A 20,000-nucleotide genomic window follows, 5' to 3' on the forward strand; every position below is an offset into this window, starting at 1 on the left:
CTTTCTTGGAGCAGAACGTTAAAAACACTCGCTGAAAGTTGCATGGGTGATTCATTGTCATTGTCATACCTATGAATATTTTTTCTCCCCGAGCATGTCGGATGAAAACTCAAGACGTAATTAAATATTTGTACCAAAAAAAGATGTGAAAAATGAAACTTTCAAGAGATCTGATTAACGTAAGCGTTATTAATTACAATTGTATATGTTCCTATTGATCTTAGCCCAATGAAACTTGGACTTCACATAAAATATTTTCATTGCGTTTAGTTATTGCGTTAAATATAGTTGAAGGGAGTCTATGGCAAACGAGTTGAGACAAAACAAGTAAGCAAAAGTAATCCAAGTTTTTTATTATGAAAAAATGTTTCTCAATATATTTTTTGTGATAATTTTTCCAACGCACTGTTAATGCCCTAGTTATCTGTGTTTCTTTTCTTTGGCTGACTGTTAAAATTCATTCAACTGGACTTCATCATTTCATGTGTGCTTAAAGGTAGAAAACATTTAACTTGCAGTCCTTCAATGAGCGAGTTTCTTTTCAATTTATCTAATAAAAAAATAAAATTAAAATCCAAAAACTTTGGTAGTTTTCTTTGATTGATACTGATACTTTTCATCAACTACCGGGTTATCTGACACCGGCTTTGATGAACTTTTCTAGAGTTTATAATCGAGAGGTGCCTAGAAATTTTTCAAAAGTTTCCTGACTTCTGATGTTTATGCGCTCGCAGAACCTACTCTATTGTTTTTAAATGCTTAAAAGCTGTAAGGGAGAATTTTTTGTCGTAAAATTTACTGAAACAAGTTTGATATTTTGTACGATAATGTGAAAAGGCGTGTTGTGTGTGATATAGTGAAATCAGAGATTCTCTTAACAAACTTTCGTCAAGAATCATAAGAACATCTCGTCCTTGCCATTTATGTCTCATAAATATACCACCGCAAGCTATTTGCCATGCAGCACTCTAAATGCGCAAAATGGCTTTTGATCAACTTGTTGAATTGTAAACAGCATCAACTTTATCAGAACCGTGTAAATTGAAACATTTTTTTACATAACAAGTTTGGATAACTACCGTTTGATAGCGTGTTTTTGAAACTAAATTGCCACTAATTGATAGCTATAACTACCAAAGAGTAAATCAAATTAGCTGAAAAAATTAAATTAGCAAAAACTGCGTCCGATTAAATGCCAAAGATGTGATTCCTTATGTAGCGTGTCCCATAAAGTTGAAATAAGCGAACGTTTCAAAAACCACAGGTTAGAGTTCAAAGATCAAAGTTCAATTTTAAAACGTGTAGAAAAAAATGATGAATTAAAACTTAATGGAGAAAATGTTGACTTTCAAATGAGCACATTGATGCTCAATTGCACGTTTTTGGCGTTTTTCGAACGTTCGCTTATTTCAACTTTACGGGACAGACTATACCTGAGGTTGGTTTGAAATTGGGCTTTCTGCTTTTTATGAAACCTGAAATTGGTCAACATCGGTTTTTGTAGAAACAATAAGCTAAACGTAGCAGTGCGATGGACCAATTCAATGAAAAACATTGCCGTAAAAAGTCCAGAATTAAACTGATATTTATTCTTTAATACTTTTTTTGGCCAAAGTATATTATAGTCGCGTTAAGATTGATAGTTCATTACTCCACCTCTGTAAAGCTGTCTGTGAGATTAGCTCTAACTTAACCAGAGCTGCACGTTAACCACAGCGTGACCAATCTTGGCTGTAAAAAGACGGCAAAGTGAACAAAGTCACCAATAAAGAGCAGTTCGTGAAAAGAACAGTATGAAATCAAGGGGAATAATAAAGCAGGTGAAAAGAGGTCATTGCTGTCGTAATGCTGTTGCTCTAGGTGTATGACTTGTGTATTGTAAGTGATAATATGTCGGGTTTATTGCTTACCCTGATGCGACATGAGGTCACAAGGTCACAAGAGGAGTAGGGTGGAGGGAGAGAGTCCGTCTCCCAGGAGCACACTTCGAACCCTGGTCCATTCAGGAGGATAAACGGGGCTGAATCAAAATTAGACTTCAAGCTTTGAGAAAAAAAGTAACTTCAAAAAAACCGCTGAAGAATAGAAGAATTACGATGAATTGCCGTTAGCCTTGCAATTTTAGCGTTAAATGCTTGAAAAAAATGAAGCTAAAGATTGTATTCCATTGCTAAATTTGCCGCAATTCTTAACGAAATTCACAATTACCGGAAAATTTCACCAAAATTAACTGAATTTCTCAAAATAGTTTGCGATGAAACCTCAACATGAGAATGCTATGGTAGTTTGGTCTGAAAACACAGCCTCTGCTACAATCTAAAAAGTTTGGTTACCCGGGTCGAGACCGAATGGTTAACTTGTAAGAAATTTTGGGTCTATTCTGTATCGCCCCCCCCCCCCCCCAGTGTTTTTTAAGACCCTCAAAGTCAAATTATAGGTTGTTATATAGCACGTTACTATGTAAGAAAATAGCGCGTGCTGGGGGTCATAAAAATTTTATGCTCACTAAGCTGGGGGGGGGGGGCGAAACAGAATAGATCCGCAATTTTAAGTCGAGTGGTTAACTTGTAAGAACATGCAACTTTTTCGAAAAAAAAATTGCAACGAATGGTTCTTACAAGTTAACCGTTCGTATTCAACCCGGGTTAACTCAGGCTGGCTGATCACTCAATTTAGGTCACTGAGGTCTCAGAAACAAAAAGCAAAATCAGCATAGGTAAATTTGGACTTTTTTCAGATCAACATTTCGAAAATGTGAACTATAACGTGTCGGGTACTAAAGATAAATCGGGCATTTCCATTTGTGCCCCCAGTACGCTATGTACCCCTCAGTTACAGAGGACGCGTCATAGTAAACCACTGTGTAATAAAAAGGCACGTGCGCTTGGGGGGGGGGGCGTAAAAGATATGAACCCATACTAAGTTGGCTTCAGTGGATTGTTTGTTGAGGCTCAATGGATTGTTGTTGTTGCCTCAAGCTGCACAAAACACTTTTCTGTAAAAGTGTTTTACTTGGTGCTAAAAACGTGCTATAACAGCGCAGCCCTTAAAAAGTGAATATCCATGATTTCATTAGAAAAATATTTTGCACTAAAAAGTATGATGATTACTAAACACAACAATAGGCAGTATCGATCGACGATCAAAATCAAACATTGATTAAATTGTCCCACACAAAATTCTTCTAATTTTTTTCGAAATTCTTTCCAATATTTTCATTTTATGAGTCACATTGTTAAGATGCGCCTTGAGGACACGTGAAACATTTGAAAAAGACTGAACAAAGGTGCATTTAAAGTCATTGAAGGTATTGAAGTCAACCGTTCTCTAATTTTCTACTTCTTTAATTAATTCGAGAGAAAAGATTTCAGTTGTTCGACATGTAATTGGGAAGAGGTGCTTCTGAGATATTGAGTTGTCGCACTTTAACAGTTGATTTGTAAAGTTTCAATATATTCCTACAATTAAAAAAAATTATGAAATTCAATATAACAATGTCTTTTTACGAAAAGAAAAATAAAAAGATTAGCAGATTGTTGTTTAATACAAAGATTTAATGCTATTAATTTGATCGTCACGTGACAGTTGTTTGAAAGAGATAATGGTTGCTCGATTCAATTTTAGCAAATAGTTCCGAGTTTCTGATGCGACAACTAATTTGATGAAAAGGAATTTCAAAACGTAACCTATTTTTCAAAATTGAGTCTTGGTATTTTTTCTTAACTTTATACAATTGTGAAGTATTTTAATGCAAAAAAGTTTTTTTTCACAACACTTGAAAAAAACCTATGGGTTATTTGTTTGCTATATTGCTTATATGAAGATTTTTTTCACTAAATTTTTGACTCTGGAGGAAGAATTTGAGCATCAAATGCGGCAACTTAACGTTTATACATGCTGATATAAAAATACAAGGGTTTCCGCTACTAAACTGTGAAATTTTTTGTTCAATTTTAACATGTTTAAAATTGAACCAACTTTCTAAGCTCAGAAATTTTTCAACTTTTGACAACAGTATCTAATTTTCATTTTCCTGGTACATGGGTACATCTTTTGTATGACCTTTAAAACACTAGTTAGCGTTAGGTTAGAATGAAATAATTTCAATCAAGTTTTGGCTGCGACATTTTGAAACAAGTCTTCCCAGGTTTAGACCTCGACTTATGAAAAGACTTTATAATTATTTTAATTGGTCCAATATTGAATATGAATACACAGTCCAGCTCCTAACTAAAGTCGAGGTAAACTCTTTTCATGGGACAGATGAGGTTTTTTCATAGCAAAGTAAGTTCAAGCATGGTCTTTTAACAGGTCGAGCATGGTCTTTTCATGAGTCGAGGATTGCATTTTGTGGAATTAATAACAGTTAACTTTTCTATAATTCTTTTTGTAGATATGTAACACATACAAGCAACACCAAACTAGCCAAAAATTTTATGAAATATTGAATTTTTAAGATAAATTATTTTTCGCAATTAACCAATATAGCAAATTTGATCGGCTGAATTCAACTAGTTAACATAACTCTAACAATCGACATTTCATCAGCAATGAGTTTATTGTGTTATGATTTAGTTCATTTGGTTCTAAAATTCGTTTTTTTAAAAAAATACTTATAACAGCAGAGCTCATTTTTCGAGAAATTATGAGAAACATTGAAAAAATTGAACGGTAAAACCCGTTGACTATGTTATAAGCAAAGGCCAATTTTCAGTGTAAATGTAAATTTTTTGGGACCAACATGAACATTTCAGGTCGAGGTAAACTCGAGCATCATCTTTTGCTCGAGCTAAAGTCCAGCATCAAAAATTTTGGTCGAGCCAAAGCCTAGTTGAACGATTAGGTCCAGCTAAATTCTTTTCATGGGCTGTTTGAGTCCAGCATGGTCTTTTCATACTACTTTTTAGTCGAGCTTGGTCTTTTTACAAGTCGAGGCGTAAACCTGGGTTGTCGAACATGAATTGTCGTTTTACTTGCAATTGGGATTAGACATTATTTGCTTTCGCTAAGTCTTCACAGTGATTTAACTATAAATTAATGATGTTTTATTTTTAGCAAACTATATATAGATTTTTGGATATAGATTATTTTCTTTTAAATAGACAGAATGAAGTATTTATGCTTTCTCTAAAGTAAACACGTGAAAGGTTTTAAAAAGCTTCGCAATTTCTGGTGCCATTTAAATTTTCCACGTTGTGGTTGCTTTCACATTGATGCGCTTTCACAAAGTAGAATTTGAAATGAAACAAATTCTACTTTTATCCTCTGACTTGGTTTTTTTAATCTGATTACGCAAACCTGAGTAACATTCAAAGCTTTGAAGCAGTAGCTAAAAAAAGAACGTATGGTTAATATAACTATAGTAAACAAATAGCCAGCCTTATACAATTTTCTCCCGTAACGGTTAAATCACCCCTCTATTGAAGGATTTTCAGCCCCCCCCCTCCCCCAGATTCCAGGTTAAAACAGAACAGATTCCAATTTTCAATGTTTGTACAGCGTCATAATTAAAGCTCATTGTCGCTAGTTGAGAGTGCGTCTAAGTTTGTTTTTTTTTTGTTGTCGGGCACCATTGTTAATTTTACAGGAAAAATGATGCATAGAATTGATAGGCTTTTGTCTGTTTGATAGAAACGTGATATACCTTTTGTTTGGTGGTGTTTTTGTTTTTTTTAATAATGTTTTTGTGATTTTGCCAATATTCAAAAAGATTCAAAATATATTCAAATTACTCACTCAATGTCATTGCAGTTCACACATTACGTATTATCGTCTTCGTGGCTAACAGCTTTGCGTTTTCCATAATATCCCACCCACTTTTTTTTATTTTGAGGATTCTATTTTGATCTACCGAATTCGATTTCACACAGACCAAGTAAATTAAGATCTTACAGGACCGATCTTGCAACTCATAAACAGCCTCTATTTCATAAGATCATATAAGATATGCTCCACCATAAAGATCTCATAAGATATAAACTATAGGTTAGAATATTGTAACATCTTACAAGATATTTAATGTTGAATTGCTAGAGGGGAAAATGTTTCGTTTCATTTACGCTAATTAATGAAAATATTTTTAATTTTGAAACATCTCAACGTTACTTCGCCTTGGGTCCAGGAAATATACCCCCACGGAAAAAATCCCACATAATTTTAGATAGGAAATAATCCCCCACGGAAATAAACCCCCATTTCAAGTTTTAATTTTGGCCGTGATAATTTGTTCGGTTGTGGTAGTTTCATATCAAGTCCCACGGGCCGCTAAGGCATAGCTATGGCCCGCGAGGTTATTTAAGTGGGTTTTTTTCCCTGTTTTTTTTTCGAAACCACTTTGCCTTGCAATGTTTTTCATTTTACTTTCTCAGGCAGCTGCAAATGTCCGTCCTTGACACTAATCAAGCTATTCTCCAAAGAATAAATATTATTCCATTAAAGTCTATTTTTCTTATGCTCAGTGATAATAAATTATTCAACACGTATTAATTTTATTAATGGCTAGCGGTAATAGATTACTTCTTTTAAGTTAAAAGCTTTCAGCCTTGGGAATAGAGAATATAATAGAAAAATTGGCAAAATATAAGGAAACTTTCAAAAAGCATACAAAACAAAAAGTCCATGTCTTAATTGGTTTTTGGTGGTTACACTTCAGAATAACCGATAAGTTAATCTGATGCATTATAAACTTGGTCGTTTTCGAATGTATTTCTCTCAAGATTTTGTAAGTATCTTCTAAGAAAGCCATCTGCTTTGCAGGATCTTAGAAGATACCATCTAAGAGTCTTTTTCAGGAATCTGGCAAGATCGTAGACGATAAAAATCCTTTACAGCCGATAGCAATCTTTTGCAGGAAACACTTAGAAAGATACCCCCGTCTTTTGCCAGAATTTTGCTAGATATCAGAAAATAACAATCTTCCAAGATCTTAAATGAAAACATTCTTCTGCAATAATCTTGTAAAATTATCACTCGCAGAAATTATCATTTCAAGGAATCTTGAATACGAAATCGGGTTCCTCTAACCTCCGAACCCACATGGGTTGTCACTGGTAGTGTAGGGTGGTGGTAGATAAGGTGGGGGCAGCAGTGCTTGCATCTCCGCGTGCCATAACACCCAGGGGCACGTGGCCCTCGAAAAGGTGCCAGCTAAGTGCGGATCCAAGTGGGAGTCAAACATCCCCAGACTGCCAAATGTCGATCCACCTCCGCCTCCGCTTCCACCAACACCCATTCCACCTAAACGGATTTTTAAAAAATTAAAAGCGGCTTCAATCTCGCCTAAATAATTTCTAACATCATTACTTTTTATGACTATGCGAGAACTTTTTAACAGACTTAGGTCTTAAAATTTGATTTTGTTAAACTTCTTGAGGACAATATGCACTTCAAGCAGTTCAAATGCAAGTTCTGGTGTACCTTTAAAACGCAAAAAAAATTTTTTGTAATGTTTTTGGTAAAGAACACAATCCCTTTTTTGCCATTCTAGATATGACTGTCTTAAAAAATTAGTTGTTTCTTGTAACGATTTCAACATTTCTTGTTATTTCTGCAAAATAGTAATTATCAAAAGAGAATAACCAGGGTCAGGATACCTTTATGAGTTACTCGTTCGCAAAAAATTATTTTAAAGTTTATTTCATGAGAAAAATATCGTTCGCAAAAAAAAATTGTTTTAAAGTTTATATCATGAGAAAATTATATACGAGGATATAGAAAAACAATAAACAAAATTAACCTACCCAAATTATTTAGAGCGAAACTTAAAACTAGTTATGACACAAGTCAACGTACAGAGGGTAAAAAAGATAGGAACCAGAAATTCGCTCAAACTGTGTTCAGATTTTTTACATTAGTTTATAAAACTTTTGGAATATTTTCCGTTTGTGCCCCCCCCCCAGCTTATTGGGTGCACATTGTTTGCACCCCCAGACGCACGTGCCATATTTTTACATAATGATTTACAATGTAAAGGCACGTGCTCTGTAACTGGGGGGAGAATAACGGACTGGGGGGGGGGGGGGGGTTGGGCACAAATGGAAAAGATCTAACTCTTGTAAGTACAGGTTTATTAGTACAGCAAATTTATAAAACTTTTGCCTCTACAGCTTAGCCAATGCGTGTTGTTCGCAACCCAACAAGCGTACGTGCTATAATAAGAATGGATAACTTCCTATATAATTGCATCCAATTTTCAGCTAGGATGTGCATAACGTATTTTTGCTTTATTATGGGCCAGTATCCCCTTGATCGAATAAACAGTCTAGACCAACTTATTTTTAAACCAATTTTCAATTAACCAAATTAAATCTAATTATGAAATTTAATTTTTTCTTTGAATAGCCACCTCCCAAAAATACCAATACCATAAAAGGATAGTGTTCAAAAGCTGTTAAAATTTGCTGAGAACCAGTAAAGATTTTCATCAAAAGCAATAAACTTTTATTCCATAATATAATTCGGGGGGGGGGGGCAAGTTAATAAGAAACAGTTACCTCAATTGGCTAAATGCCTTTTGTCCATTTGAAGCAATGTGAAACCAAAATTGAGACAAGGAGGCTCGGTAATATGCGTCCGCAGATAATGTTCTAACCCCGTTTATCCAAAAGTTGGGCTCATTTATCTAGCAAATGAGGAAGAGATAGAACACTTCCAACAACATCTCACATGTTGATTAAAATTAATAGGTGTATGAATTAAAAAAAATGCCTTCAGCTCAAATAACTTAGTAAAGTAAATAATGTCATATTAGTGGACCAATGAGAGTCCAACAAAGTCAAAATAGTGTCAAATCAAATCTAAACTAAACAAACTAGTTAGTTTTTCACTAGAAGAAACATGGGATCAGAATTTTATGAGAATCTGTAACCAGTAGAAAAAAGGAACAGAACGGACAGCTTTGAAAAATACGAAATACGTTTTATGTTTTCCTGAAAACAAACGATTTCCAATAAAGAAAACCATAAGAAATCATTGAGATATTTGAATATGCTTCTGTTCATTCAAACTGCAGTATGGATATTTTAAGACCTGTCTTTATCCAGAATATGCATTATGTCTACAAAAATAAACGACAAATTCAGACGAAAAAAAAAATTACCAATGAGTTTTGCCAGAAAACGGTGTCAAAGCCACTAAAACCATAATCTAAACTACGATAACTGAGATATTAACAACTGCATCCTCTGAGAACACCAATAATGAGATATTTGACCTCTGAATAATGAGACGAGGTAAAAAAAATTAAAAAAAGAACAAAAAGGGAAAAGTTGAAAAATACATTTTTATGTTTAGAAAACAGCTAAATTAAAAGCCAGCAAAAAAACTATCTGACAACTGAAATCATTATATAGGTTTTATAATTTCTAAAAACAAAGCCATTGAGATCTGTCTATATTTAGAGTATGTCATACGTCGACAAGAATTATAGTCAAAACACAAAAATTAAGTAAATGTTTTCCGAAAAACCGGTATCGAGGCCGTTAAAACAATAAGCGATTCACTCAATAATCAATATGTTCCAACTTGATATAAGACTCGTAATTATTGAGACTAGAAATCATAGACAAAAAGAGCAGCTACGTGCAAATTTAAAAAAAAACGTCTATAAATTTTTTTGTACAACATGTGATTTAAAAGTCAGGAAAAACAAGAAAAACTTTAGTTTTCAAATGAAATCAGTACACATGGTCTATTTTTCATCCAGAGGAAGCCAGCAGAAATTTCAATTATACATGAGATGTCAAACGACGACAAAAAACGACAAACAGCGACAAAAATGAAAGATTCATTAAATTTGTTATCAGACAGTCTTGAAGCAGTTGAAACCATAGTCTATTCGCTTGAAAATTGATATCTTTAATTGTGCCTGCTTTTTAATTGCCAATAATGTGATATATGACCTGTCAATAATGTGACAGGAGAAGAAAATAACATCAATGATGCGGAAAAAGTCTAGAGAGCGAAATGTTTTTTTGCGAAATATTACCCAAATAATTTTAAGAAATCTTTTTTAAAGTGTCGAAGCAGAAAAACTTTTACTTAAAACCTAAAACTGCATTAAATGGTAAATTTTAATTCATTCTTTGCCGACCTTCAGCTACAAGTTGGCCAAGAAAAAAATTGCAAAGCCTTCCCCCAAAATCTAAACATGTTTCATTGAAACTACATAGTAAGGTGAATAAACCTTTCATTAGTACGACCTGATTTCAGTTGCTTTTTTCTGTAATTAAAGTAAGAAAAAGCAAAAAATTCGAATATGGTTTAAAAAGTTAACGAGTGATTACAATCCAAAATTTTTTGGACTTCAAGATACAACGATTAGACCAAAACTAGTTTTTTTGTCTTTCCTCTATTGAGAACACGTAATTGTACCGAATACTATGAATATGGTTGAGTTAACAAAAAAGCCCAATACATCAACAATTAGTAAGGAATTTTGCATAATCATCGAGCAAATTAGCAAAAAACCGGAAAAACTTTAATTTAAGAACACTCTGAAAGGATCCATTAGTAAAACTAGCTATCTTTGAAAATAACAAAAACAGTTTCAGCAGTTTTTTGGTGTGTTAATCTGGTAAATATAAACAAAGTTTACAAAAGTATTTTATTTCATGCCGTTTTTGATGTCAAGGCTGCAAAATTTAGAAACGATTTTAGCCCCAAAAATTGTATCAAACGGCTCAACAACACTTTTTGTGTTGGGAAGTGGAAACATAAGCACTATCGTTACCAGTTTTAACACATTTTTTAATACAAAATTGGCAAAAAAAGCGTAAAACTAGGGAAAATGTGAACAATAAGAACGAAAATCAATCAAAAGTTCTCAAAACTTCGATATCGCATGGAAAAAGGGCAGCTCAAAAAATCTTTCCAGTTATTTTTACTACGCTGGACGTGCTTTCTAATGATACCACTCACAACCATCTACGATGAAAATTGACTGAACAAAAAAATCCGTTTCAATATATATTTCCTCCCGCACTAAAACGGGCCGGAACAAATAATAACAAGATAGATGAGCATGTTATTGTGTTATTGTGTACAGATTTGCGACGTCTTCACTTGTGCATCCGAAAAATTTTTATTTTCAAAGATCATATCAGAACACGCCCAAATTTGTTATGAAAACCAAAAACCGCCTAAAGATATCTTAGTAATTCATCAAAGAAGGTCCATGTAGTAATTTAATTTAATGTCGCCTTAATGAACTAAAAATCCATTTTAAAAAAAGTTCTCCTACGAAGTTCTATTTTCAAATTCCAGCAAAAAATTGTTTTGCCTAAAAAGTAGGATCTCCCTGTTTTTGCCCCCCATCCCCCCACACAACATACACACACACACACACACACACACACACACACACACATATATATATATATATATATATATATATATATATATAACGCAATGTGCACTCAGTACGTCATGCGCCCCCCAGCTACAGAGCACGTGTCATTACATAGTAAATCATCGTGTAAAAATATGGCACGTGCGTTTGGGGGGGGGGTGCAAATAATATGCACCCACTAAACTGGGGGGGGGGGCACAAACGGAAAGATCCATAAATTTGTATTGAACTGGTGGGTCTTCGAGCTCCGTTTCAAGTATTTTTGGGAAAAGACAATAATCAACTGTTGTACCCGCAGTTGGGCTAGATCCGATGTTGGCCCGATTGCCCACCCCTCCCCCGTGGTTGCAGGTACTCCTCACTCGGGTGTCATTCAGGAGAGTTCCTCTGCTGCGCTGACTGCGGTGCGATATCTGCTGGTGGTGATGGTGATGGGTGGAATTTCGAGGGTTTTCTTCAGCCGAGAATACTTCTGAAGTTGTGACCAATGCACCATTGCCCCCGCTTGATACTCCCAGGGGCGTCTGAACAAAAGAACCAATTTTATCATGAACATTTAATAAAATCTTGGGGACCTTCCCGTCTCCCCCTGTTTAGTGTTGCCCTAACTTATTTGCTTCAAGAGCACGTTTTTAAAATATCATTCTCTGAGTAAAGCAAGTAAGCAATTCAGTGTAAAAACGTGGCGGATTTTGATGTTTCTTGTTTTTCTTTCCCATTGTCTTATTCCGAATTCTCAAAAAAGTTGGCCCTTCTTGTTTGGGAAAGGATTAAAATAAATAAATGGTGAACACAAAATACATTATGTCGTCAATAAAGGCTTCGCTCCATTTCGTTTCTAGGGTATCATTATGTGTATGGAGTGTGCCACTTTTTGTTTGTATTTATGTGTCCACTGGTTTTCAATTCCAGGTCAATTAATTCATTTTGTTGACCGTCAATAAAACAAGATCGGGTGAATTTGACAGAATGTTGCAAATAGAGGAGAACTATCTTTGTTTGATACAAAACACAAAAGCAACATTTTAAATGCGTCATCATTCTCTTTTTAATAAAAAATTCAACACCATAGCATGAAAAATATGAGACCAAAAAATTGTGTTTATTTTTTTCAGGCCGCGGGATTTATCAAGGCCGCGGGATGTTTTTGCTGCGAACGGGGAACAAAAACGAGGCTTGCTTTGAACGCATCAAATTTAAAAGGAATGATCATTAAGCTATATTGCCTTCTTTTTATTATATAAAAATATATGACGTGAGCGTTCGCTGTGTTCAAAGATGAAAAAACAACAAACTGCCATTGAGCTATTCATCCGAGAATGATTTGCATTTAATTGCCGCTTTATTCACTCTTTTCCCGATTTTAAATTTTTCCCTCTATCTATTTTGCGCACTTTAAGCTGCCAATGCAACCTAGCATGAATCACATACCCATAAAACAATTGATTGCTGTGACGTCACTTTATCTTCAAGGAAACGGGGATGGCAGAGTACATGTATATGAAGGAAAAACACCTGCCCAATTGTAGGGGAAAGGGAAAAATGCCACTTTATGTGCTGTGAACGGACATAATGTAGGAAACAAACAGGGAAAATCCGTTCAATCCTGCCTGGCTGGTTGGCTGGTATTTCTACTATGTCACATGCCTGGATTTATGGAAGAGTTATTATGTAATTAAACATTTTATAGCTGCAGTTAATTAAAAATGAATCACTTTCTGATTTTGGAAGTTTTCTTTGATGCTTTTTGTGCTCTGCCGGGGATTACCTCTACAATTTAGATTTTGCGTCAATGAAGAGAACAGATATTAGCGGGTCGCAATAAACAACTTTGAAATCTTAAGCTTTGCGGTATAAGCTTTTAATGTCTCACTGTAAAAATTTCACATTAAGCATTCATTCCAGGGACTTCTTTTTTCCGTTTCTCTTCTAGGAATTTTTCCATCCCCTTCCCCTTATTTATTTACATATTTTTCCCACAAGCTTGTGGTACCAAACTAATGCGTTTTTGCGATAATAGTGTTTTACACAGCTAACGAATTTGGTCTAAAATTGCGGTAATTACATACTATCATAGAGGTGTCAATTATAAATGTCGCATTTCACCACGGAAAAAGAAACTTTTTTGTCGGAGGCTATTATCAACATGGGGGGTTAGAGTCGGTTGTGCTTTTCATGGTGTATGACGGGAGAGACGAGAAAAATGAGCATTAATTTGATAAATCAAAACTGTAGAAGTGAACAAATTCATGCTCTGCGAGTTTTCAACCACCATTGAAGGAATCCATTGTTATAAGTTTGCTTAAATAACAACAGTTCTCAACAATGCTTGTTTTTTTTATCTTTGAATTCTAACTGCTATGGCCATCAGACTGAAAAAATTTTTAAAAAATGTAAAAAAAAATTAAATTGTTTTAACTGAACGTTCCTTTTGTATGATCGAAAAGACACACCAAAAAGTCTCAAAATTTTTTGGGTCGTTATATGAGGTATTTGGTTATATGTTGATATTTGATGTTATTGTTGGTGGGTATTTTGATTGCTCAATATCCGGACTGGAGAGATCAACATTCCAATTCCGTTAAAAGAACTTTTTTTAGTTTATAGAAGACGATTGAGTTGAAATCAGCAAAAACTTTCCTCCGGCTTAATAGAAAGAACCAATTAAACCAAAATGCCAAAAATTGACGAATACATTTTTTGAATAGAAATTAAGCAAAACTGAATATTAGAGCAACTCCATTATCAAAACCATTTTATCTCTTAATTGATTGCAATTTTGTTCTCTCCACTGAGTCAACTGTTCCACACTCCAAGACTCTTGCTGTGTTCTCTTATATTAATTTATCATTTAAAGCTCCGTCTTATGATTACAACTAACTTACTATAGAACTAACTGAAAACAAAATTAGTCTCAATTTCTCCCACAAAATTAAAATCTGCAGTGGCTTGACCATTTTGTCCGTTGTAAATACTTAGGAATACGCTAACGCTTGATGGTTGAAAGTTTGAGAAAACTGAACTTTGTGAAAACAAAGACAAAACTTCTCCCATCATACGTATGTTATTGTTCTTCCAATCCTTCCGTTACAGGCAATTAGGGACTCCCTAACACAGTTCCCGCGAAAAATATTTTTGATTAAAAATATATTAGAGTTTTTTTTTCGTTTAGTCAAATTAACTTACTAAAAAAATATAGAAAATTTCTCGAGATAGATGGAATCTGTACTTAATTTTATAATAATAAGCACGTGTAACCATAGAACCGCTTTCATTGGGCTCCAAGCACTCTGAGTGAAGTATCATCATATTTCTCACAATTATAAAAAAACTTTAAAAAGTTCCCGCACGGGTTGATTTTAGTGTTTTAAGAGTTTAGCAATGTTACGGTTTTATTTTTTTGTTCCGACCCACTTCAGTGGGGGAGGATCTATATGCTCAAACGTTTTTTTTGTTTAGCGAATTTTGGCCGATCAATATACTCTTTATAGAGTGCTGTGAGTGGTATCAATACAAAGCCCGTCCAACGTAAAACATGTCACTGAAAAAATTTCTTTGAATTTTTTGTTTCAACCGAGTTATTGAGGTTTAAAATTTGTTGAACATTTGACTGATTTTGGTGCCTATTCATCACTTTTCCGCAGTTTTACGCAATTTTTGCTAATTTTTGCAAAAAAAGTTAAAATTGTTAACGATACTATTGTTGGTTTTACCTGTAAAAACACGAGAGTGCTGTTCAACTGTTTGATTCATTTTTTAGGCTAAATTGTTTGCTTATATTTTTTTAAAGCTCAGCCTTTTTTCCATCAAAATTGGCACGAAATTAGCTTCTTTAGAACACTTTAAATACTTTTACAAGACTATCACTCCTAAAAATTGGTGACACAAAATCTTCGTTTACTCCAAAAATAGCTAGTTTTAGTTGGGGATCCTCTGAGAGTGTTCTTGAATTAAAATTTGCCGGTTTGTTGCTAATTTAACTCTGTAATTATGCAAAATGCTGCATTTATTTTTTCATGTTTTGATCAAAAACTTTTTGTCAAACTATCCTTATCCATGAAATTGGGAACATGTTGCTAATAGATGACCGGCAATAGCGAGGCTATTTTTGGATCAATCGTTGTTTCTTAAACTCTTGAAAAGATTTTTGAGCTTTGGTAATTTTTCTTGTTAAACATGCAATTATGATCAGCAAAGGCCAGTTAAATTGTGTTTGTAATGAATTGAAATTTACTATATGATGAAGTTTTACTTTTCAAGAAATACTTTCTCTGCTTCGATACTAAGAGTTTTTACAAAACTTTTTTTTATAAAACAAAAGTACATCTAATATTTAAACATCAGGTTTTTAGTGAAAAGATTTTTGTTTTAACTGCTTCTACACCATCTTCTAACAGAATTTAATGGAATTTTGTTTACTTTTTACTGTTGTTTGTCGTTCATCTATCGTCGTTTGCCATACTCCGAACCATTGTAACTCATTTCTTAGCGAGCTTACTATATTGTCGAAAAGAAAATTCTGTAGTGATTCATTCGAAACATAAATTTTTTGAAGACTTTGACATTTTCTTTTAAAAGTAAAGAAGTATCTATAAATTTGCAGGTTGTTGTTCTCGTTTGTCTACTTGTCACCTAGTTTCAACAAAAACAGGTTGCACACCAAATTGTTAGTGTTACACAACATCACTTATTGCACAACATCACTTATTGTTTTAACGGCCTTGATAACGGTTCTTCAAGAAGCTAAATTTAACTTTTGATTTGTCTCTTTGTTTGTCCTTCTTTTTTGGAGTCACATTATAACGTTTGTATAATTGCAGGGCTTATGGACTTCCTTTGGAAACGCAGAGAAACCCATTTACAGATTTCAGTTTATAGGTACAGTTTTTCATGACTTTGGAACCAAATCTTCAAAAAAGTACAGAGATGATTTTTCTAAATTTGCATTTTGCCGTCGGAAAAAGGAACCAATTTACTGATTCCGGTTGATAGCTAAAGGTTTTCGTGACTTTCAAGTCGCGTGTTTTAAAAACTATATAGATGTAAATTTGCACATTTCTGTTCTTTTTGTTTACTTGTACCTTAGTCTCAGTAGCTACAGGCCGCATATCAAATAACTATTGATGGAAAAAGGCACAATTGAACATATCTAATTTTTTTTATTGCATTGCTTCTTATTTTAACGGCTTAGATACCAGTTTTTCGCAAAGTATTTATCCATTTTTGATTTTTGTATATACATTTTTCTTTTTATAAACGCATAACATATTCTTAATAATAAAAGATCTCAATCAATTTTTTGAAAAATAAAGGACGCTATTTTTTTTCGGTTGCTAGCTAAGGTTTTTATGTCTTTGAAATTAATTGTTTTCGAAAAATAAAATTGTACTCTTGAACTTTTCACTTTTTGTTCTATTCTTAATTCTTGTTTCCTGGTCTCATTATTCAGAGGTCACAGATCTAATTATTGGTGTTCGAAGAAATTGCTGTTGATTATATCTTATTTAGATCATAATTTTAACGGCTTCGACGCTGTTTTCTTGCAAAGTTTAATGGAACATATCCACCCCGGTACATATATACCGGCCACAATTACAACAAGAAAAGACGAACAATTAAATATCCTAGCCGCCAAATAACTCTGAAGGGTTGGAGCATAGATAGACATTCATCGCAACTTACTTATGAAACTACGCAGAAGCTCTAGTTAGGGTCATTAAAAACCAAATTTACTCAATCTAAACATCCAAGTTAAAGTCGAGAAAGGGGTCGAACAAAAATGCGCTCTTTCATGGGTCGAACAAAGTTGCAATTTTAAATGGGCCAAGAGGAATTGATTTTTTATAAATTTTTCGGCATCAAAAACTATCCTTTCATAGCATTAAAACACAAGGTGTTTTAATGCGGTTTTTGGTGAAGAATGGTCTTCTCAAAAGTCGAGGTGTAAACGGGGCGGGGAGGAGAGGGGGTTGGGATTCAAGTATGTATAGTGGGACGTTTGAGACCTTATTTTTGGCAATGAGTAGAAGAGATATGACAGTAGAGAGAGTGGCGATAGCACAAGCCAGGCAGTTTTCTATGCACAACACTATCATCAGGGCTCTAAGTGTCTCCGCCTCCTGTTCACACGTGGGAAGAGGTTTCACATACTGCATGTGCTGTTGCTGGCTAGTATGGTAGGGTCTGGCATTGTTGAAGGACGAGAGAGTCCCCCCACCGTTGGCCATGGCAGACAGTGAGTTCGTTTTGTTGGGCAGTTTGTTTGAACCCGAGAGGTACTGACTTGAAGAGTCGGGGGAGTCCCCGGGGTAAACATTTGAGTTTTGGAGAAAGTAAGCACCACAGCCGTCTAAAAAAGAAGCTTTGAAAATAATTAGTAACCAACACTTACTTTAAAAATGTTATAACTTGTATAATTTTCTGAATAAACCAACCTTCCAAGAAATTGCTGCCTACTTGACGAGTAGCTATTCGTAAGGCAACCGCAGCTTACAATTGCAAATTTTTCGTCGCTTTTCTTGGATTAGGACTAAAAAATGATCTTAGCACTGTAAAAAATGTTTGGTATGTTCGTTTTAATGTGAGAAGCCGTCGGTATGTTAAGATTGACAAACGCAAGAGAAACAAAATTGTTGCAAGAAAAATAAAATGAAATGAAATTTGGTCGCAACTTAAGAAATCAACCGCATTTTGTCCAAAATTTGAGCTTTTCTTTGCATCTTTCATATGCGATCTTTTGAGCTGCTTGACCAGGGAAAACAGTTTTAAGTGAAACGCGTTTGCGCAAAGTTTTCATATAATACGAGATATGAAAATGAAAAAAATTTCTGATTTGTTATCTAAGGCAAAATCAAATAAAATTTTAAAATTCGTTCTATTATAATTATATATACATATATATATATATATATATATATATATATATATATATATATATATATATATATATATATATTTATATATACATTAGAAGAAATTTAGATATTAGGTTTGTTTTTGCCTCCGATACCAAATCAGTAAGGTTTTTCATTTTTGTATCTCGTATTATATGAAAACTTTGCTCGAACTCGTTGCATTTATAACTGTTGTACCTGGTTATTCAGTTGAAAAAAAAACATTTTTCGTCGTGAAAGCGGGAATTTTTGCGAAAAAACGAATGAAAATTTTGAATCTATATCGTACAATGCACTTAATGCTGGTTTATTTTGCTCACTTCTATATTTTGATACACCTATATGGTTCTTAGCAGTATTAGAAGGATTACGCATTGCCCTTAGAAACATATGAAAGATCGCATATAAAAGATCCATAAAAAGAAAAAAAGACCAACAGAACTAATATAATTGCTACAAAATTCATTTGAGAGCAATTAAAAAATTGAAATTTTGTACAAAAAAATAGTTGATTACTTACGTCTCGAACAGACAGCCCATAAATATTATTTCATTTAAGCGAAACATATCGATGATTTCTTGCGTGTTTTAAACCTAACATACTGACGACTTCTTATGTTCTTAAACTGAACATACCGAACATTACTTACAATTAAAACCGACGATAATGAGAAAACTGTACATTCGGAAGCATTCCTAAGTTTGAAACTCAACAAACCAAAAATTTCTAACACTTTTTGTCATTTTATTCAGATCTTCTGGGCTAGGTTCGGACTACAGATCGGTCTACAAAAGAACGCTCTAAAATGTTTTCGGATACTCTCACCAACTTTCATTGTCAAAGATTACAAACGATAATTGGCTTAGTAGCATTAACAATAGATTAGATTTACTTGATTTTCTCAGATTTAGAGTCAGATTTTCCGTCTCACACGCAGAAAAAAAACACGATTTAGGATTTCGTCCGGTTGTCTTGAAAGTTCCTGTTTTGTCATTTATCTTCAGTCGTTTTTTGACATAATGAAATAATGCACGAGAACAATTAGGAGTGAAGTTTGGAAAAAGAACAAGAGTAAAGATTTTATCTGATAGTGTCACCTACAAGTGCCATAGTTGCGAAGACCGAATTATTGCGCTCGTTTCTGATAGTCTCGTTATGTTCGGTATTACAGTGCAAGAAACCTTTATGTTGTAGCTTAGAGAAAATTAGGTTTAATTAATAAATTTTTCATGTCGGGATCTAGGAAATAAACCCCTGCGGAAAAAAACCACATAATTTTAGATAGGAAATAAACCCCAAATTTTAAATAAATCCCAAATTTTGGCCGTGATAATTTGTTCGGCTGTGATAGTTTCATTTCAAGTCCCACGGGCCACTAAGGCAAGGCGATGGCTCGCAAGGCATGGCCAAACGCGCTAAATACGCTGCTCATTAAAAGTCAAGTGGGGGTTTATATCCGTGGGGGTTTATTTCCTATCTAAAATTAAGTGCGGTTTTTCTCCGTGGGTTTTTTTTTCCAAAACTGTTCATGTCGAGATGCGAGGCATAGCTTACCAGGTGACGTGCAACAGAAGCAGGGACAGTTTTTGATAGGGACCAAATTCTGAGAGATTTTGCTAGTTAGCACTGCACCCAACAGATTAAGCACAATACACAGACTGCTCAGGAGGGCGTAGAACGTAGTCTGAAACAAACAAATAAACAAACCATGGTACCATCTTACTAATTTCTTGAAACACATTATTTGTGCTTTGTTTTA

At 34.2% G+C, this 20,000-nt stretch overlaps 1 protein-coding gene across 1 annotated transcript in view; it reads right to left on the bottom strand.

Moving 5' to 3' along the window:
* Nucleotides 1-1,466: 1,466 nt before the first annotated feature.
* The window catches only part of LOC142344314 (uncharacterized), a 57,149-nt gene continuing 38,615 nt past the window's right edge, over nt 1,467-20,000 (bottom strand). Inside the window, exons 5-10 of the mRNA XM_075395902.1 lie at nt 19,796-19,925; nt 17,353-17,696; nt 11,640-11,871; nt 7,024-7,236; nt 1,911-2,020; nt 1,467-1,475 (exon numbers count right to left, since the gene is read on the bottom strand). Of these exons, the coding sequence (XP_075252017.1) occupies nt 1,467-1,475; nt 1,911-2,020; nt 7,024-7,236; nt 11,640-11,871; nt 17,353-17,696; nt 19,796-19,925 (1,038 nt within the window). The remainder of the gene's footprint in view (nt 1,476-1,910; nt 2,021-7,023; nt 7,237-11,639; nt 11,872-17,352; nt 17,697-19,795; nt 19,926-20,000) is intronic.

The sequence above is a fragment of the Convolutriloba macropyga genome, chromosome 8, assembly GCF_964194025.1.
Source record: "Convolutriloba macropyga chromosome 8, txConMacr16.3, whole genome shotgun sequence".
NCBI classification, from domain to species: domain Eukaryota; kingdom Metazoa; phylum Xenacoelomorpha; order Acoela; family Convolutidae; genus Convolutriloba; species Convolutriloba macropyga.